Source organism: Rhinolophus sinicus, chromosome 3 (assembly GCF_057876585.1).
Source record: "Rhinolophus sinicus isolate RSI-liver-muscle chromosome 3, RSI-T2T, whole genome shotgun sequence".
NCBI classification, from domain to species: domain Eukaryota; kingdom Metazoa; phylum Chordata; class Mammalia; order Chiroptera; family Rhinolophidae; genus Rhinolophus; species Rhinolophus sinicus.
Window position 1 is genome coordinate 78,096,032 of NC_142503.1, and position 20,832 is coordinate 78,116,863.

At 36.0% G+C, this 20,832-nt stretch overlaps 1 protein-coding gene across 4 annotated transcripts in view; it reads right to left on the reverse strand.

The window, feature by feature from the left end:
• Window positions 1–9,200: 9,200 nt before the first annotated feature.
• Window positions 9,201–20,832, reverse strand: part of PGGT1B (protein geranylgeranyltransferase type I subunit beta) — a 46,047-nt gene continuing 34,415 nt past the window's right edge. For 3 of the 4 annotated variants that reach the window (XM_019727820.3, XM_019727819.3, XM_074328592.2), the window contains exons 7-9: window positions 20,397–20,581; window positions 14,071–14,179; window positions 9,201–10,428 (exon numbers count right to left, since the gene is read on the reverse strand). In XM_019727820.3, the coding sequence (XP_019583379.1) occupies window positions 10,247–10,428; window positions 14,071–14,179; window positions 20,397–20,581 (476 nt within the window). In that variant the 3' untranslated portion in view covers window positions 9,201–10,246. Of the gene's footprint in view, window positions 10,429–11,056; window positions 11,249–14,070; window positions 14,180–20,396; window positions 20,582–20,832 lie in introns of all 4 variants that reach the window. The other variant, XR_002137041.3, reaches the window with a different exon arrangement.

Sequence of the window (20,832 nt, forward strand, 5' to 3'; positions counted from 1 at the left end):
TTAATCTAGAGCAGTCTACCTTATCCCTCCCGCCCCATGTTTTATGCCACTGATTTGTTGAAGAAACCAGCTTTATCTTTAGGGTGTCCACCTTCTGATATGGCCGACTGCTTCCTTGTGGTGCCATTTCACTTGTTAGATGTAGCAGATTGGTTTTTGGCAAGTGTGCCTCATATGGCACTGTATGTGGAGTCCGTAATGTCTGTTCCACTTCTAGGGACCTTTAGTTAGGTTGATCGGTAGGTTCAGGTGAGCCTTCCCTTTGAAAGTTCTCCATCAACTTTTCTCCTAATCCCGTGTTTCCCCGAAAATAAGACTGGGTCTTATATTAATTTTTGCTCCGAAAGACACATTAGGACTTATGTTCAGGGGATGTCATCCTGAAAAATCATGCTAGGGCTTATTTTCTGGTTAGGTCTTATTTTGGGGGGAAACACGGTCATTTCAGTATCCACTGATGATTGTTGTTAAAATCTATCAGCCATTTGCAAAATAGTTCTTTTCCACTCCCATCATTCCTTCTACATTTATGAACTGAACACTTTTCTGAAAAAGGGAACTTCCCTTCATCAACTAGGGTCATCTGTTTACTCTGAAAATGCAATTTGTTCAGAACAGCCAATATAAATTCTTACCATTTTAGGGAAATGGGTTAATGCTCGAAAAGAATTGTGTTTTCCTGTTGAACACCTCCCTGTCCAAACTGAATGCCATCTGAAAGCGGCTCTAGCCACACTCGGCCAGCCTGATTCACTCCTGCTTTCCAGCTGAGCCTTACCTCTCCCAGCAGCTACCTACCCAGGTTGGCCATTCCAGCCTCACGCAGCTGCTGTTGCCAAGTCCTTTGTTTCTCACATAGTGATTAATTCCATTATTCAACAAATAGTATTTGTTGTGCATGCTAAAAGTTTTGAGCAGTCCATTACTGGTGGAGCCAGAGTGACTAAGGACGAGTATACTTGTTAAGATTCACCTGTAATGCTCAGCGGCTCTCTCTAAAGTCAGCTCTAGTAAATGCGCAGTAAATAGAGTACGGTGATACACAAATCACCTTCAAGGCAAGTCCTCTACGCCTCTTTCTTATTGATGGCCACTCCTTAAGCCCCTCCTAAACAGAAATTCTGGGTTTGCCACTGAATGTAAACCTTCCTCCACAGTATAGCTGTTTTTTAATATGATCATCACAGCCCATTTGTCCTTGGCCGCCAAAAGCCTGATCTTCCTACTCCTGAGCTTTCCCACGTGTGGCACCTTGAACCAGCTGGCACCCTGACAGCACACCACGCCTCACTTTAGCCACCCTACTTCTATTAAAGCGATGTGGCAGGGACACTAACTTTCAAAACTTTTGATGTGTTCTTTGCCTTTGCATTTCCTATTCCCCCAGAGGCAATTATTTACCTTTAGAATATTACAGTAAGGAGAAGGGAGGAATTATGCAACTTTAAAGTTTGCAGTAAAGAATCACAAAGCCAGGCTTTGTCACTTAAGAAATTTTTCTAAATTTCACAAACTCCCATTAACTAGGCAGTGGTGGGGAGAATTCAGGACATGAAGACACGAAAACCCCTGCCCCAAACGAAGGGGGGAGTGTCTCCCAGCCGTGGGAAAGTGTGCAAAGGATGAGAGATGGGCAGAGGAGAGGTGTGTGGAATGCCTAGTAGCCAAGTCTGGACAGGCATGAAGGAACCTAAGAACACAGGGGCTGGTGGCCTGCCAATACTGCCCTGAGAGCCGGCCAAGAGGGGGCCTTATATTCTAGAGGACCCCATTCCAGTGTTCCCCATAAGACGAGGAGCTTCTGGATCATGCCCACATGTTCCGACCTGAACCACCTCCAGGGCCTGCAAGGGCTTCTTCCCTGGCTCCTTTTTGGACTGTGCTACCAGAGTGTGTACAGGGGTACAGGTCCAATGTGTGATGATGGAACAGCTATTTGGGGGAGCGGGAGGTGCTATCGAGCTTGTCACAAGCATGAGGGAGCTCCTCGAGGTGTAGGAGGGTGCCTTGAGTGGGAAAAAGAGGACTGGCCTTGGGCTGGGAACTTGAAGGAGGCCAAGATTTCTCAATTTGAACCTGGCCTTGAAGCCTCAGGTTCCTTGGAGGTGCCTGAAAGGGTGTCAGTGGGAGGAGAGGCTGGGCGTGTTGTGACGACTGCCTGACTCAGACTGTGCGGAATAGAGGAAACTTGTGGTCTGATAGAGGGGGTGCAGGTGGGCAGAGACAGACCAAGTGGGGATGAAAGAACCACCCCTACCCTCCCTCCAAGAAGACAAAGCGGATGTTTATTCTGTGGCTATCCCCAAGGAGTGCAGGGAGCCAGGGCTGGCAAGCCAGCAAACCGGGAAGTCTTTCCCCTTTGCCCACTGCTCCAGCCCAGCAGCAGCCACTGCCAAATCACCACCTGGGATGGAAAATTAAGTTAATTATGGGTTTGTGCTATTCGCAGTTATTTGGTATGACCTGCCGTTTTTTTCAAATGTCATTATATTTGCCAACCTAGGAGAACAGAACGATTTCCTAGTTTGACTTGTAACTTAAATATTTAGCCATGTGGCATGTGAGGTGGTCCTCTGACCTGCTCTCCAGGCATAGCCTAGGAGAGGCTGCAATCCCGGGAGAAACCGTTTTATCTTACGTCTACATCCAGGGTGGCTCGGTAGCACTGAAGTAGAAGAGAGGTAGCTTGATACACGAATCGGAGACAGTGCTTCAGGCATAAGCCTCTAGGAATTTCTGCATATGCCAGAGGGAGACAGGGAGGGAGTGTGTGTGTATGTAGTGGGCTAGAGGTGCAGATATGGAGTCACTAAGATCAGGTGAATTGGAGGCGGCCTGGGATTAGAGCAGAGGCCACTGTGCTGAATGTGCAACCAGAGCCGAATGGCAGGCGACCCACCTGGACAGGCCACGAGACCAGCAGCAGACACCTCCGTACGCACCAGTCCAGAGCAGCAACCTGCAACACAGGCCTCCACCAATACCCAGACAGTAGGGAGCAGAAGAAAAACAGGTATTAGGAGACACTGAGACTGTTAGTTGACAAATGTTAAGTGGCCCAGCTCCCAGCCTCCCCTACCCCTTGACAGCCAAAAATATGGGTAAATGAAGATTGGGTTCATTTGAGAAAATAAATGTTAGATTTTCTTTGCATATCTGAGCACTATGCTTTCGACCCTACTACTGCAGATTAATGTATTAGCTTTCGGGGAGTGGGAGTCAAGATCATATCGTTGAATCACACCGAGCTTACTGCTAACTAAACCCCCTTTTAAAATTTAGATTTGCAAATAATTCTGCGGTTCTCACTTGTTTCTCCTGCCCAAGCTGTTTCTAAATCAGTGATTGGTCCTCAACTTTGAGTGTGCATCAAGGCCACTTGGAGGGCTTGTTAAAACAGATGGCTGGTCCACCCCCAGAGCTTCGGATTCAGTAGGTCTAAGGCCGGGCCTGAGAGTTTGCATTTCTAAAAGTTCCCAGCTGATGTTCCTGTCTGCAGACCACACTTGGAAAACTACTGTAAGTCCTACATTAATGAAAACATTATTCTGATTTCACTCACAGATATAGACCAATCAGCATTCATTCATACAACACATATAAAGAATAAACTTACCCTAAAACTTAGATTTGTTTTCTACATGGAAATATCTTTTCACACAGAATGGAAACATTTTAAGATTGATAACATCCAGTGTTGCTGAGGATATGAGGAAACTCATAACCTGTGGCTGAGTTCATGAAAGGCTACACTATTTGGGGATGGTGATTTATTTACCAGTATTTTTAAAGTATACGTTATTTAATCCAGAAATGTCCTTCTAGGAATGCCATAGAAAAATATATCTTTAGTTCACAGCAACATTTGTGAGCTGGAAATAACCTTAACATGAGAAATATTAAAACTATCAGTCATAAAAGTAAAAAAAGGTATTGCCTGAACAATTATTCTTATATGTGTATTCTGTAGTTTAACCACTATTTTTCTACAGTACATCCTATGTAGAAAAAAAAAAAAATTCTGTAGCAGAATATAATTGGTGAATATTCTAGTATGGTATTCAATTGCTGAAATTCAAATGGCAAGACAAAAATCCGTTAACATTCTATCAAGCTACTTATATACAGTTTATCAAATCGATCATTTTCCATCACTCCTTAGAGACTTCCTAAGGCTCTACCAAACTCCCTGACTTGCTCATCTAGGATTAAATGAGAGGGAAATTGGCTTTGAGCCTACACTCATAGCTTCTCCAGTGAATTTTAAGACTATTTTCTGATCACATTAAAAATCTGTGTCAAGGTTTAGCTTGACAACCTTAGAAAGTACAACCTTAGAAAGCAGTGTGGCAAAAGCTATCACAATTTTATAATGTGCACACTTTGCCCCGGCAACTCCACATATATAAATGTAGCTTAAAGAATCACATAAGTAGGCAATGATACATTTTCAAGGATCTTACAGCAATGTTTTTGTAATTGTGAAAAGGCACTGATTATGACACACTTATGCAATACTAATGCAACTGTTTAAAGCAAAGTATCGATAGTGAAACGCATTCATAATACATTGTTGAATGAAAAAGTTACAGTACAGAATATATAGTATCTCATATTCATATGTATACTTACATATGTATATTTGTGTTAAGTATGTATGTGGTATTGGGAGGATGTAAGAATATGTTTTAATGTCTGGTAGGGCTAGTTCCCTATTTTTCTTTTTCAGTTTTCATAGTTATTCTTGTATGTTCTCTCAAATATAAACAAACATGATAATTTTATTGTGATAGCATTAAATTTATAAATTAACCTAAGGCGAAAAACATGTTTTGATGTTGAGTCTTATCTAAGAATATGGTATATCTTTTCATTTGTTCAAGATTTTTCTGTCTTTCAAGAGTTTTATTTTTTAAGTTTTCCTCATACAAGTTTTGGATATGACTTAACATTTACACGTTTCTTTTTTGAAATCATAAAAGATCGTCAAATATATCTTCTAACTAGTTTAGTTTAGGTTTGTGTACATATATAGTCTTTTATTCTTCTCAGTAAACCTTTTTTTTAAACTATAATTATACACACAGAAAAGTGACCAAATCATAAGTGTACAGCTTCAGATTCATAAAGTGAATGCACCTGTGGACGCAGCACCATAGAAGCCGCCTCGTACTCTTCCAGTCCTTGTTGAGCCAAAGATAGTTGGAAAAGAAGTACATATTATGACTCCATCTCTATGAAGTTCAAAACAGACAAAATTAATTGGTGATTTAAGTCATGATAGTGTTTACCTTTAGGGAAGGTAGTGAGTGAAAGGGGGTGCCAATTTCTGACACCATAGGTAAGTTTTTCCTGTTTTGAACTTCATCAAAATGGAATCAGAGTATGCCCTCTTTTGTGTCTGGGGAAGGCTAGTGATATTTGCATGTTGTGTGTAATTGCTACTTTAGAGTTTTTCAACAAATTCCTTGGGTTTTCCTGATACAAAATCATAGCTGCAAACAGTTTTACCTCTTCCCTTCCAATTCCTTTCATCAAACTTTGTTGCCTAAAACCCCCAACAGTGTTAAGTATCAGTAGACAGTTGGCCTTGTTCCTGACTCTCGTTGGAACGCCTCTTTTGATACTAAGATGCTGGCTTTCATGTAGAGGTACAATGAATTACTTACCAATTTCTACTTATTGAGTATGTTTAACATGAATGAGTGCTCAATTCTGAACGGCACCTTTTCTGCCAAGATGGAGATAATCATGATTTTTCATCTTATCTCTTAATATGAATAATAGATTACATAATATTGAATTGTCCTTGCATTCCTATAATAAACCCAACTTAATCATGATTTATTACTTTTTCAAAGTGCTGTTGGATTGCTTGTTAATATATTGTTAAAATTTTTGCCTGTTCCTAAGTGAGAGTGGTCTATAATTTTCTGTTACAATCTTTGTCTGGTTTTGGAAACGATGCTAATATGCTCACTTGACAAAATAAATTTTAAAGTCCTTTTATGGGGGGGCACTTTGAGGTTCAAGATTCTTTTTTAGCCTCTGGAATTGTTTAAACAACATTGGGATTATTTAATCTTATAGGTTTAACAGAAGTACCTTAAAACAATCTGGGCCTGATGCTTTTTTTGTAAAGTCGTTTATTTGTTTTTTCTATGGTAATTGGTTTGTTTGGAATTTTCTATCCACTAGGGTAAATTTTGGTAGTTTGCATTTTTTCTAAAAAAGTTAGTTTTAAAAAAAATTTATCATATAAAATTATTCAAAGTAGTCTTATAATTTTGAAAATTTTCCTGTTTTATGGTTATTTCTCCCTTGTCATTTAAATTTTTGTGTATTTTTGCTTTCTCCCCTTTCTTCTTCAGTAGGTTAGCTGGTGGTTTGCATATCTTATTCTCCTCTCCCCCCCCCCTGCCCCCCCAATTCCTCCCTTCTGCTTTCTTTTGGTTTGCTTTTCCCTCCAGTTTTTAAGATCTGGTAGTTTAACTTTCAGCTTTTCCCGTTTTTATTGATAATAGTTCTAAACACTACAACTTTCCTGTCGTAACTGCTTTTTAATATTAGATTTCCATCACTCTTGTGGCCATCATGTCTTTCTGGTGTGCTTTCATTGAGGGGGTGTTGGTCTGCTTATTCTCTTATATCTTAGAATAACTTTGAATGGGATTTGACTATAATCCTTCTCAGTTTTTTTTTTTGTAAAATGAATGTTCCTGTACTGTTAGGAGGAAGGGGTGCTCTAGGATGACTTTTCTTAGCACCATGGCCCTAAAGCTCCCTTTTCATTTTTACAAATTTAAAAGATTATATATATTTATGTATAATGTCTCTGCATATTGACTGGCCTTCCTTCCCAACATTTGTCTGGAATTTCTCTTCTCTTTGTCTTCTACTATAGTACCTGTCCTGTCCAATTTGGATTCTAATTCTAGGAGTCTCTCCTCAGTGCTAGGCTTTGTCTCATTACCTTGAAGAGGTACACAGGACAGGACCCAGACTGCTCTAGCACAACCACCAGACCTTATTTTATTGCTGTAACTCTCACCTACAAATGGGAACCTGTAGAACCCCCTCCCAGTTTCAGCTTCTGTTCTCAGGTTGTCCCACTGGACTTTCTAGTGAGAAACTGTGGGCAACGGTATAGTTCTGCTAGTCTCAAGGCTGTCAAAAACCAAGCTGCCTACTTTCCACTTCCTCCCATACAGATGCTGAAACTACGTTGGTTAGTGGTTTATCCTCACCTACTTGGATACTGCTTAGTAGGTTTGTGGGGATAATTTGTCATGTAGTTTTGTAGAACAGGGTGTGTGGCTATCCTAGTCACTCTGTATTCTTATGTGGCGATTCAAAACTATACTGCTACCATCATTTCCCCTGAGTTTACCTCTGTGAGATCTCTATTACATTAATAGAAAGGAGGTTTTAATAACAGTCCTTTTATGGTAGTTATGAAATTATAAGTAGGAATTTACTGTGTTTCAGGTACAATGCTAAGTGCTTTACATATATTATCTCATTTAATCCCCAAACAACTTCATGAGTTAGATTTCTCACCCTCCTCCCACCTCATTTTATAAATAGGGAAGTTAGGGTCCAAGGTCACACTGCTGAGCTGGCAGATCTGGGATTTAAATCTGTCATCTGACTCCCGAGGACCTCCTTACTAAACTGACTCTCAAATATTATTCGGTCCAACAGTTTTCAAACTATGCAGCACTGTCAGCAAAACTTCTATTAATATTTGAATTTACATTAAATGTTTATAAATATGTAAAGATCTAATAAAAACACATATATATATATATATATATATATATATATATATATATATATATATATATATATATATTATAGGTCAAATCTAAACACACTGTAGATAAACAGGTTGAACTGTGTTGTATGTCTGGTTTCATGCCAATGCTCAAAACAAAGCTTCTCCTACTATCTTCTAAGAAATACACACTGGGAGTGGGGTTAGAGCATATGGAACAGTTGAAATTTTGGACTTCATATTTGCCTTCTCATTATATCACCACTGCTAAAAAACAAAGTATATATATATATACACATATATATGTGAAATAGTACTTATAACTTACTAATAAATAATTTTCTTGTAAATAACTGTTTAGAAAAAGTTGAGAAATTTCTCCACAATTAAAACCGTCCTGGTATGTTTTTGGTCAATATGCCGCTGTGGAATGTGACAATCACTGGTTCATCAAGTGTCGTAAGAAGGCCTCTCACAAGTCTATCACTTAGAATCATACTGTAACTTATAGTCCTATGCTAGTAAATTACACAGAAAGTTAGAAAATATTTCTTAATAGTTTTAGGAAATAATTTTACCTTGGAATTCTCTTTCATTTATGAACAGTTATTGTTACTAACTTTCTTACCTTCCGACTAAAGGTGATTTAGAAAAACTAATATGAGCTTTACATATAGTTCTAAAGCCAACACATAGGTGGTATTTTAACTCCTGATGTCCCAGAGATGACTTAGTTTGAAATATGAATGTCTTGCTTTGCCTGGATTTAAACAGATGCAACTGGAAAAACTCATGGAAGGATAACATCTGTTGTTAAGCTTATTTTTTCCCACCATCAGAATACTGATTTTATTTCTAATTTAAAAAAAAAAAAAAAAGCTGACTTTGCCAAACTGAGGTTTAAAACTAATCATGCCAATAATACATGAATCATTCCTCCCAGTATAAACTAGCTTTCCCTTGAGAAGGACCATTATTTAAAGGATTTAAAGGTATTTTTTCCTCCAATTTAAGAAATTAAAATAAAAATTTAAATATTGTAATACCTAAACAGTGATACTAGTGATTTAATTTTTATACTGATACTTGGAGAACTAATACTTCAACATTTATTATTACCAAGACTTTAACTTACACCCAGCTCCGTTAGTGAAGCACTTTCCTTCTGCATTTCAGTACTAGTTTCATATCTTTGAACGTCATTGAGCAATTGTGACTGATGTGATTTACTGATAAACTGATTACTAGTAAGATGTGTTTTTACACTATCTCCTTTACAATTAGCAAATTCACAGAATGAAGAAAACAAAAGAAAAAGAACAAAAGCAAAACCCCAGTTTTTAACCCTAAATAGTACATTTCCCTCCCATTTAGCTGAAAATATAAAAATATAAACAACCATGTATGCAGCTACATCATTAAATTTACTTGAGCGGTCCTGGTTTTTAATTAAATTTTTACTGATTTAATTTGAAAAAAATTAGAAAATTACCAGTTTGAAATTAGAGCAGCTAAAACATGGAGCAAACAAACTAAAAAAATCCAAATAGCTAAAAAATAACTCGGTTATAAAATTACAATTTATAATATCACGTCACTCAGAAAAATAAACAAAACCACTAAATGTCTTTCCTCTATATAAGACTGTTTTCTTCCTATAAAGAGAAAAAAGCAACTAATGATCTGAGATTAAAATCAAACAAGACTGTTATTCACCGCAGCAACATCTAAATAAATAAGCTGCACAGCACAAGACCTTCCCATTCACAATCACATACAGTTAAATTACTTTTCCCTCAGTTACATAATAGTCTTCTTAAGACAATCTCCCTTTAGAAAATTATTGTATTAGTGAAGCCTCGTCATTCTTGCTATGAAGTTAATTTCATTTATAGAGACCACATAGTATAATTGGCACACACTTTACTTAAGAATAAGACAAAATAAGTCATTCTTCTTTTTAAAAATTATGGGATCATTTGTTGTCAAAGAATAATCCCAGATACTTAATTCATTAAAGCAACTTTACACCATCAGCAGTGAAGCTTTTAAATGATCACCTAGTGTTCACCCAAAGATTATCAGAGCTATGTGAACTGTAAACTTGTTTTGAAGATTTGTGTCCATTTTATAATATGATACAATGTGTATTTAAGAGATATTTAAAAAAAAAAAAGATAACCTACATACATACAGTTAATTAGCCTCAAAGAACTTCTTAGAAATACAGTATAAACATTTAAGAACCACAACAGAGTCCACTGTGGTTCAAACTTCAAAGAGTTTCTTGAAACTCAGTACAAAGGTTACTGGCTCAAGACCATATCCCAAAGTGACATCAGCACATGATTTGATTGTAAGACTCTACCTCTTAAAAAAAGAGCACACTTGGTTATACATGGCTTTTAACCTTGAGCTACAGTTATGCTACATACAAATCCATTCCCCACCCTCCCAATTTAAAGTAAGTCATGTGAAGATGTGTACATTCTCTGAACATTGTTTAGAGTCCTTGGTTTTCCAGCTCTGATGAAGATCTCGAAGGCGTTCAGAAGTCCGTGTGCTTACATTCAGGGCAGGATGAACTTTACAAATTCCATTTTCCTCCATTAGTGACAGGCCACAGATCCCAAAGTATGCATGTAAAGCGTCTGAAAATGAGGCATTTTTTTATCAGAATAGGCAATCTTATTTGTACATGCTATGAAATATTTTAGCTACATATCAGCCTATCACTATATTAAAAATAAATTTAGGAAAATTCAAAATAGTTTTTGAAATATTTGCTTTCTCAAAGTCTCAAACACCAATTTTTAACAAACCAGATGATCAAAATCAGCTGATATTTTATTCAACAAAATAATATAAACAAAGGAAACAGTTGCTAGCTGAAGAGGTGACATTCCCAACATCCTCTGCAATTAAAGGACAAAAAGGAAGAGTAGCAGTAATATAAAAGAATTCTCACGTTAGTGGGGTTTTCCCACTTTGCTTACTATAGAATATGGAAACAAGGAGCTTTAAACCTATTATAATAAAAGGAAATTGTTTTCTTAAAAATGAAAATAAAGAAACCTCTGAATCTAACTTGCAGTACCCCTTCCCCTAAGTTTTAGCTCTGACAGTTCCTAAATCACATACTATCCTATTATTGTGTTAAATGAAAGGAGCTTAAGCAAAACAATCCATTCTGGAATGCTCTACCATATTTAAGTTTCCAATTCAGGGTAATGTTAGTCACTCTAAAAATATCTGACCTGACAATAAAAACAAACTCACAGTTCCATTTGGTTGTAATAATGTGAGCGTTCCTCCCATAACAATCTTCTACACTGGCTTCACTAGTTTCCCATCTTTCGGGGGCAGCAAACCTCTTCCATTAAAGTGGCCACTGCAATGACAGGGCTGTTGCTTGCCCGAGAGCCTTATATGGATTTCTGAAGCACTCAGAACTCTGCAGTTATGGAAACACTACAAAAAACAGATTTTGTAGCAGTAAAAATTTTTTTCTATTTTTGAATTAGCCATCATTTATGACCTCAAGAGCTAGCAAAGTGCAAAACATCTTACCATGTACGTCAAGCTCCGTCAAAAGAATTAAAGAAAAAGTTCTACTTACATGATTATCATTTACTTTTCAAAACAGGAATGACAAACAGTCATGCTTAATGTTATTTGTGAAAAAGTTATTTCACTAATGGAGTCTCATGTTAATCCCCTTCTTTGTCTTTTCAGAGACTGCTTACATTTCAGAATTCTGCCTCATTTTCGTCTAATTTTCAGACCACAAAAAATAAATTTGATTTTCCCTGTACTATTATATTTTCCTTGCAATTATTCTAAAATTATAAAAGGCACAAAGCAACATTAAATTTTACTGCCTAGACACGAGGAAACTTCACTAGAAAAAATGCAACAGCAAGAGAAATAAAATACGTCAAGAATAACATAAGATCTTACATTTTCCAGTTAATGTAAAAATAAAACTTACTTTTTTAAAATGGATTTTTTAAAAGCCAGTGAACCAGAAGTTAACTGCTTCAAACCTCAAATAGGTTTTAAAAATAAAAAAAAACTCCTTATCTGTAGGTGGTAATGTATTCAAACACTTTAGATGTTGAATATATGTATATATTTTCTTCATAAAAACTTCTTTTCATAAGTTTCTTCTATAAAGGTATTAGGTTGGTGCAAAAGTAACTGTGGTTTAAAAGGTTAAAAAAATTGCAAAAACCACAATTGTTTTTGTACCAACCTAATATATACAATCTGTGTCAAATCTGCTACTAGACTTATTAGAACCCAAAACAAGCTAATTTTAAAGATTTGTTTAAATGATTTTTAAAGGATCTAAACAGGTCTTTCCACATAAATTCAACTTATACAAAAACCTTCTATGCTCTGTGGTGTATAGGCTCTGAAGTCATTGTAACATATCTGTAAAAAGGATTACATCCAAGTATTTACACAAATGTTAAAGTTAGCAACTAAACTCACTAGAAAAAAGTTATCAAGAACTTTCTTTTTAAAAAGCTACTGTAAATACTCAAATGTATTTCAAGTGTCCAAGGAATTGTCATTTCCCTATTCCTATTATTTGTTAAAATAGTATTATACACAGAGTGAAAACAATGGCATCAAGACCAAAATAACTGTTATCTTGAGGCACTTTTCTAACATTTATGGCTATGTGTTATAGATACCAAATTTTTAAAATTATTTTGCTTTAGAAATTAAAAGCATTGTACATTTTTTCTAAAGAAGCATATTTTGCATGAAAATACAAATACAGATGTGAGAAAATATCCCTGCTCATTTTATATACAAAAATATGATTTCATGAGCCCCTTGTTTATGTTTTGATTCAAGTTCATATTCTGATAGTAGCAGAATACGATAGGAGACGATTTGAAGAGGTTCTAGACTAATAATAAAAACCATGATTCTACCGCAATGGTACAAAAACAATCATTCCTTGAATCCAGTTTCATATATTTATACGTAAAACTTTGTCAACTTGCTTATCAAAAATGTCAGTGCTCTGAATCATGTTTAACAAACTCCAAAATTTATTTTTTTGGAAGCTATAAATAGATTTTGTTGGAGATGAAAGCATAAGGGGAGGGGAAGGTAGCATAGAGAACGATGCTAGAGGGGAGAGAGGAGCCAAATCGTGGGGGGCCTTGTGTGGTATGCCAAAGAACTGACTACGAGTGCTGAGAAAAATCTTTGAATGATTTTAACACATTTAATGAAGAGTTTAGAGGTTCTCAACCTTTTTCTTGCATTAGAGATTCCCCTTTGAGAGTCCAAAAAAAGCTTTGGCCCCTCTCCTCTCTTTTAAGGACATGTACATACACACATACAAAGTGTCAATAGGAGGGGCATTAGACTAGACGCAGGGAGACTAATAAGACTTCTGCAGAATCCTATGCCTGAACTTGGCCAAGTGCCACTAACATTTTTGGGGCTGGGTGGAACACGGAGTTAATGAGTCTAGTTGGTAGGCTAGATTTGAGGGGCCTGTAGATGGCATCCATGTAGTTACTGAGCAGGCAGATCTAAGCTGGGGAAATAGCAGAACTACCTATACATTTTGAAGAAAGTACTTATTAATACAGATCTCCCATTATTTCTAAAGAATTCATTTAAAAGTACTTGTGAAATACAAGACTCCTTTGTTCTTCACATCTACCGTATACCACTCCTGAGTTTGGAAAGCATGAAATGTCATATTGTCTGAATCTGCTTGGTTCCTGAGTTTTCGATAGTAAATAGTGAGAGTAACCTGAATCTGCAGAAACTCAGAGAACAAAAATCTGGACAGTGAGGGATAACTGTACTCAGGATTTGAGATTTCTGATCTAATGACTCCTGAAAAGAGGAAGAACAGGTTCCCTTTTGGATTAAGAGTAATTTATCCTATGTAGCTCAAGTAATAGTGAATAATCCTAAAGACTTTGCATGGACCAAATGATTCTTTAATTTGGACAGGGCTTATTCAGACCATCTGCCTTATTGCCTCAAATGAAATAAAACACTGCTAAGGGAAACATCTGGGAAAAAATACAAACTATACCAATACACCTTGATAATCAAACCCTTGCTTTCTACCCACAATATCCTAAATTTATCTTAAACAATTTACTTTTTAAAAAACATATTATTTAATGTAAGTTTACAACTATGGCTACATTTTCTATCATATGTCTTTCTGATAAAGATACCTGTAGGTCTAGTCAAGAAATAAACAAAATAAAAGTTGTTCTGCATTCACACAAAAAATAAATTACCTGGATGACTATCTGGCCACTTGGCAAATCCCCCTATAAGGCGATCTTGTGTTGATAAGATGTAATTTCTATTTTTCTCAAAGTTAGTGTATTGAAAAATTTTCAGAAGCTGAAATGACAAAACAAATATAAATTTACTGACATAAAACTTTCATATCGACCATGGGCTCAATTTTCAGACATCTATCATCATTTAAATGTGCTTGTCTCTAGCTAAAACTCTCAGAGCAAGCCTCCGGGGACTTGAGCACTTAAAATTAGTCAACCACATTATCTTTTTTATTATCAAATCTACTCTAATTTTTTTGACCCACTGTTTCCTTCTTTGAAACCACACCCAACTAACCTCTGTGCATCACACTTAGCTAGGTTCAAGACACAACTTCCCCAATCTGTTGAACTTATTCAGTCATTTAGAAAAGTACAATTTTATCTACCCATATTTTAACTCTTACAATAAGTTTCTGAGCTATTAGTTACAAACTAATAGTAACTAGAACTAAAACTATTTCAAAAAGAGCAAAAAAAAATTGTTAACCAGGTGCTAGAGACGGTCTTGTTTGAGAATAGTAAAAAGAACATAGCTCTTTAATTAGAAAAGATAAAAGGTGACACAAATATGATTTTAGCATAAAATTCGTGCAGCTTAAAGATTTAAGACATGTATTTATCATCTAAGATCCCATTAAATAGAAAAAAAATAAAGAGTAAATCAAACTGTGAAGAGAAGCAGACTGAGCAGTAGGCAATAGTTCAAGAAATTTCTGTAAGACACAAAGCAGATGGAAGGATGTTAATGAGCCATGGAAGATAGCAGTGATTAATGGAAAGGCTATTAATTTGTGAGGAATTATTCCTCAAAAAGAAAAACAAAACCAATAAAAAAGTTATGGTACAAACAAGAAACAAACTTATTCACTCATTTTTATTTAATTAATAGAACATAAGGAAAGAGACTCTTTAGAGTCCTGAGACTGGAAACATTTTCCATCAAGTGGCACATGGGTCATTACATAAAAAGAAATTAATCTTAACACTGTACTTGTTTCAGCAATAAACAATATTTACATGCTTATAAGTGATTGTTGGTTTTTAAATTTTAGATCAACCAAGAGGCGAAGCATATTTTACTATTGTTACCATACAAAATATGAATGTTACCAAACTTCACATTGTAAAGGTAAACTGACCGAATTAGAAGGTAGAAGGAATAAAGGTTTAGAACTAAAACACACACACACACACACACACACACACACACACACACACACACAGTAACAATTTCCTGGAAAAAAGGTGGCTAAATTTCCATTTTTCAGTTGGGAATCAAAGATAATGTCTAAAGGTGTAAGTCCAGAAATCAGCATATTATTATTCAAAGTTATTCACAGAATTAAAGTTTTAAAAAATGTTTAAAAGTGGTTGCCTTTAGAAAGTTGTCAAAGACTACCAAGGTCATATCAGAAAGACTCAAGAGTCAACTTGAAGGGACTCCTACTGGCTGAAGATAGGACAATCTGATCATTGAAAAGAACAAGGTAATGGATTGAAACATGAAATATGTGATACTCAAAGAAAAAAAACAACAACCTAAAATGCAATTTTCTTATTGGGAAACTTTAGGGGATGCTAGGGAACCAAATCACTGTACTGAATGAACGTTATTAAGAGAAAGAATTAAGTATTTATCTGCCCTTCTCTATACCAAATATACCTTAGGGTAAAGTAATTCTTCTTTATAAAAAATCTGAGCTAAGAAATTTAGAAGGAATGATAGAATATCACCATTCTGCAACTCCCAATAACATAACAGATCTAAGCAATGATCCTCAATGACTGCTAAGACCTTTCTGTTAAAAAGTGATCAGAGTGATAGAGCTAACCCTTATCTGTTAAGTTTTGAATTTATATTGTTTCTTCCCATGTACAAAAAAAAACATTTTTTTCCTATAATTATTATTATTTTTTTTTTGCGTTGGGGGGGTGTAAAGGAAAGCAGAATGTTTTATCATGATTTTGCTTCAGCAACTTTGGGACAAATTAAAAGTCCTAAACTGTGGGGGGGGAGAGGAGGGAAGTGATGAGGTTTTTAGACAACAGCCAACAAACAATTCAAAAGGAAATTAAGAAAGCAATTCCATTTACAATGGTATTTAAACAAATTAAAAACTCAGGACGAAATCTAACCAAGGAAGTGAAAGATTTGTACGCTGAAAATTACAGAACACTGCTGAAAGAAATTAAAGATCTAAATAAATGGAAAGACATCCCATGCTCATGGATAAGAAGACTTAACATTGTTAAGATACTATGCAAAGTGATCTACAGATTGGAAACAATCTCTATCAAAATTTCAGCAGCCTTTTTCATAAGAAATGGGAAAGCCAACCCTCAAATTCATATGAAATTGCAAGGGGCCCTGAATAGTAATAACAATAACAATCTTGGAAAAAAATACAGTTGAAAGATGTAAACTTCCCAATTTTGAAACTTACTACAGTAATTAAAACAGTATGGTACTGGCATAGGGACAAGATACACAGACCAATGAAATAAAATAGAGAGCCCAGAAATAAAGTCTCATGTATAAGGCCAGTTGATTTTCAATAAGGGTGTCAAGACCATTTAATGGGTAAAAAAACCTAGTCTTTTCAATAAATGGTACCGAGAAAACTGAACATCCACATGGAAAAGAATGAAGCTAGACCCTTACTTTATATTAATACCATATACAAAAATTTATTCAAACTGGATCAAAGACCTAGACTTGAGAAAAACTGTAAAACCATCGGAAGAAAACACTGAGGTACATCTTCATGACACTGGACTTGGCAATGATTTTATGGATATGACAATCAAAAGTACAGGTTAACAAAAGAAAAAATAGATACATTAGACTTGATCAAAATTAAAAACTTTTGTGCATCAAAGGATATTATCACTAGACTGACAAGGCAACCATGAAATGGGAGAAAATATCTGCAAATCATGTATCTTGATAAGGGATCAATATCTAGAATACATGAAGAACCTGTACAACCCAGCAAGAAAAGAAACAACCTTGAACAGACATTTCTCCAGGGAAGATATACAGATGGTCTAAAGCTCATCAAAAGATGCTTGATATCACTAATCATTAGGGAAATGCAAATCAAAATCACAATGAGACACGACTTCACACCCATTAGGATGATTATTGTGTGTGTGTGTGAGAGTGTGTGTGTGTGTGTGTGTGTGTGTGTGTATGTGTGAAAAATAAGTGTTGGTGAGGACATAGAGAAACTGGAGCCCTTATACATTGTTAGTGGGAATGTAAAATGATACAGGTGCTGTGGAAAGGTTTGGTGGTACCTCAAAAAGTTAAACATTGAACAACCATATGATCCAGCAATTCCATTCTTAGGTAAATATCCAGAAGAAAAGAAAGCAAGGACTTGAACAGATACTTGTACATCAATGTTCATAGCCAGCTTTTTTTAAAAAATATTTTTCAATTACAATTGACATACAATATTATATTAGTTTCAGATATACAACATAGTGATTAGACACTTATATACCTTATGAAGTGGACACCCTGATGTCTAGTACCCATCTGATATCATACAGAGTTACTGTAATATTATTGACTACATAGTCACCTTATTCACAACAGCCAAAAGGTGAAAACGATCCAAGTGCCCATCAACAGATAAATGGATAAACAAAACATGGTATATACATATACAGAATATTACTCAGCCATAAAAAAAGAATGAAATTTGGTACATGCTACAACATTGGTGGACTTTGAGAACATTATGCTAAGTGAAATAAGCCAGATACAAAAGGACGCATATTATATAATTCCACTTATATGACACATCAAGAATAGGCAAATTCATAGAGACACAAAGTAGAGCAGAGGTTATCAGGGGCTGGAAGGAAGAAAGAATGGGGAGTTATTGTTTAATGAGTACAGACAGAGTTTATGTTGAGAGTGATGAAAAACTTTTGGGTATAGATAGTGGTAACAGTTACATAACATTGTGAATATAATTAATGCCACTGAAATGTACACTTACAAACAGTTAAACTGATAAATATTACATTACATATATTTTACCACCATAAAAAAAAGGGGATAAAAAGCTGATGACTTTATAATGGATTAAATCAGGAACCCTTTGGTCAAAAGGAGAGACAACCAGAGATTGTGCTTTTGAAGTAATACAATAGGAAATATACATCACCACTGACTGGCTATTTCATAATAAGGAATTATGGTTGATTTTTTTACATGTGTTAATGACACACTTCTGTTTTTAAAAATGGTATTTTTGTTTAGCAATTATACTAAAGAATTCCCAGATAACATAAAAGTGTATCTGGGATTTGCCTTAAAATAATAGTGACAGGGAGCGAAGTGGATAGGACTATGGATGAAGGAAGGCTGGCTTTGGGATGAAAATTGTTGAGACTGGTTGATGAGGGTATACGGTTTCATTACACAAGGTAAAACAAGTTCGCGAACTTCTTGCAATGATGTTGCTAACATTTTTTGATATCAGAGGGATTATTCATTACAAATTCGTACCAACTGGACAAACAGTTAACCAAGTTTACTATTTGGAAGTGCTGAAAAGGTTGCATGAAAAAGTTACACGACCTGAAATTTTCGCCAACAATTCATGGCTCCTGTATCGCGACAATGCACCAACTCACAGAGCACTGTCTGTGTGAGAGTTTTTAGCCAGTAAACAAATAACTGTATTGGAACACCTTCCCTACTCACCTAATCTAGCCCCCAATGACTTCTTTCTTTACCCGAAGATAAAGCTAATATTGAAAGGAAGACATTTTGATGACATTCAGGACATCAAGGGTAATACGACAGCTCTGATGGCCATTCCAGAAAAAGAGTTCCAAAATTGCTTTGAAGGGTGGACTAAGCGCTGGTGTTGGGGCATAGCTTCCCAAGGGGAGTACTTCGAAGGTGACTGTAGTGATATTCAGCAATGAGGTATGTAGCACCTTTTCTAGGATGAGTTCGTGAACTTAGTTGTACAACCTCGTATACTAGTCCCTTTACTTTGAATGTTTGAAATTTTCCATAATTAAAAAATTGAAAATGGTACAAGGGGGGGAGGTTCTTGCCTTCATTTTAAATCATTCTGTTTTCTGATTTTATTTCAACCAATGCATGAATTTTGTTTAAGAGAAAAAAATTAGGATATTATATAGAAGATGAACATAGACTTCTGTTAGATTCCAGAATATCAGAAGTAGGTGATACTTTTTAAAGGTTAAAAGGCAATTTTAAGGAAAAGAAAACTGGTAACATTTAGTGGCTAATAACCTTATGGAATTAGGTATATCAAAAGGTAGTAGGGGGCCGACCCGGTGGCTCAGGCGGTTAGAGCTCCGTGCTCCTAACTCCGAAGGCTGCCGGTTCGATTCCCACATGGGCCAGTGGGCTCTCAACCAAAAGGTTGCCGGTTCAGCTCCTCGAGTCCCGCAAGGGATGGTGGGCTCGGCCCCCTGCAACTAAGATTGAACACGGCACCTTGAGCTGAGCTGCCGCTGAGCTCCCAGATGGCTCAGTTGGTTGGAGCGCGTCCTCTCAACCACAAGGTTGCTGGTTTGACTCCCGCAAGGGATGGTGGGCTGTGCCCCTGCAACTAGAAATGGCAACTGGACCTGGAGAGAGCTGCGCCCTCCACAACTAAGACTGAAAGGACAACAACTTGAAGCTGAACGGCACCCTCCACAACTAAGATTGAAAGGACAACAACTTGACTTGGGAAAAAAAAAAAAGGCCTGGAAATACACACTGTTCCCCAATAAAGTCCTGTTCTCCTTCCCCAATAAAATCTTTAAAAAAAAAAAAGGTAGTAGATTGTGAAAAATGTATGAATATATCCATATATTTCAGAAGGTTTACACAAATAAATTATAAATAGAAAATCTTAAATGATTTTTAAAGGAATGACCCATAGTTTATCTTTTAAGATTAATATTTTCCATAAAAATACTGGTACGGTCAGACAGAGCGCTGCTCTAGATCGCCTACTGGTCAGTTTCAGTAGCAAGTTTTTTATGACCCCATAGCTACTTTCTTATCTAGGTTCTGGGACACTTGAGTTTTATAAGAATGGACATTTTCAAGTAATACAACAGATAACTGAATTCTATGGAAAAACCATATAGGGACTAGCTTTGCCAGAGCTACAGGAAAAACTTAGTAGCCTAAACCTAACAAAATTGAATAAATATTACAAAGACCAAACCCTTTAAACAGTTTATATTAACAGAGAGTACAGGTATCTCATTTTTATTTAGCTTACCTTTAGAGTTGCTCCCACCCAAAAAGAGTAACAGGTGTCTACAGGCTTATTTGGTCTTCCATGATAACCATTTTGTTGCCTCATTATACACCACCTCTTTATCCTGTTCAATTCTTTTTCTGAAAAAACTTCTTCTAGTTTACCCATGAGGCACAGTGATGCAATGCCACAAAAAGTTGATCCTCCTGTTAATCAAAACAAGCAATACTTTAAACTTCAAATCACATGCCTAGGAAAATAATATAAAATGGTTGGAGGAAAAAATATGGTATAATAATTCTGCAACAATGAATTAAAAGTAATTTAAATTTAAAAGACAATTATAATTTTTAAATAGCCACCAAGCACTGAAGTCTTCAATATTAATTTGATGCAACAAACCAATAAAAAATCATAAACTAATTTAAAGCTGTAAGAAACATTTTACTAATGAAAA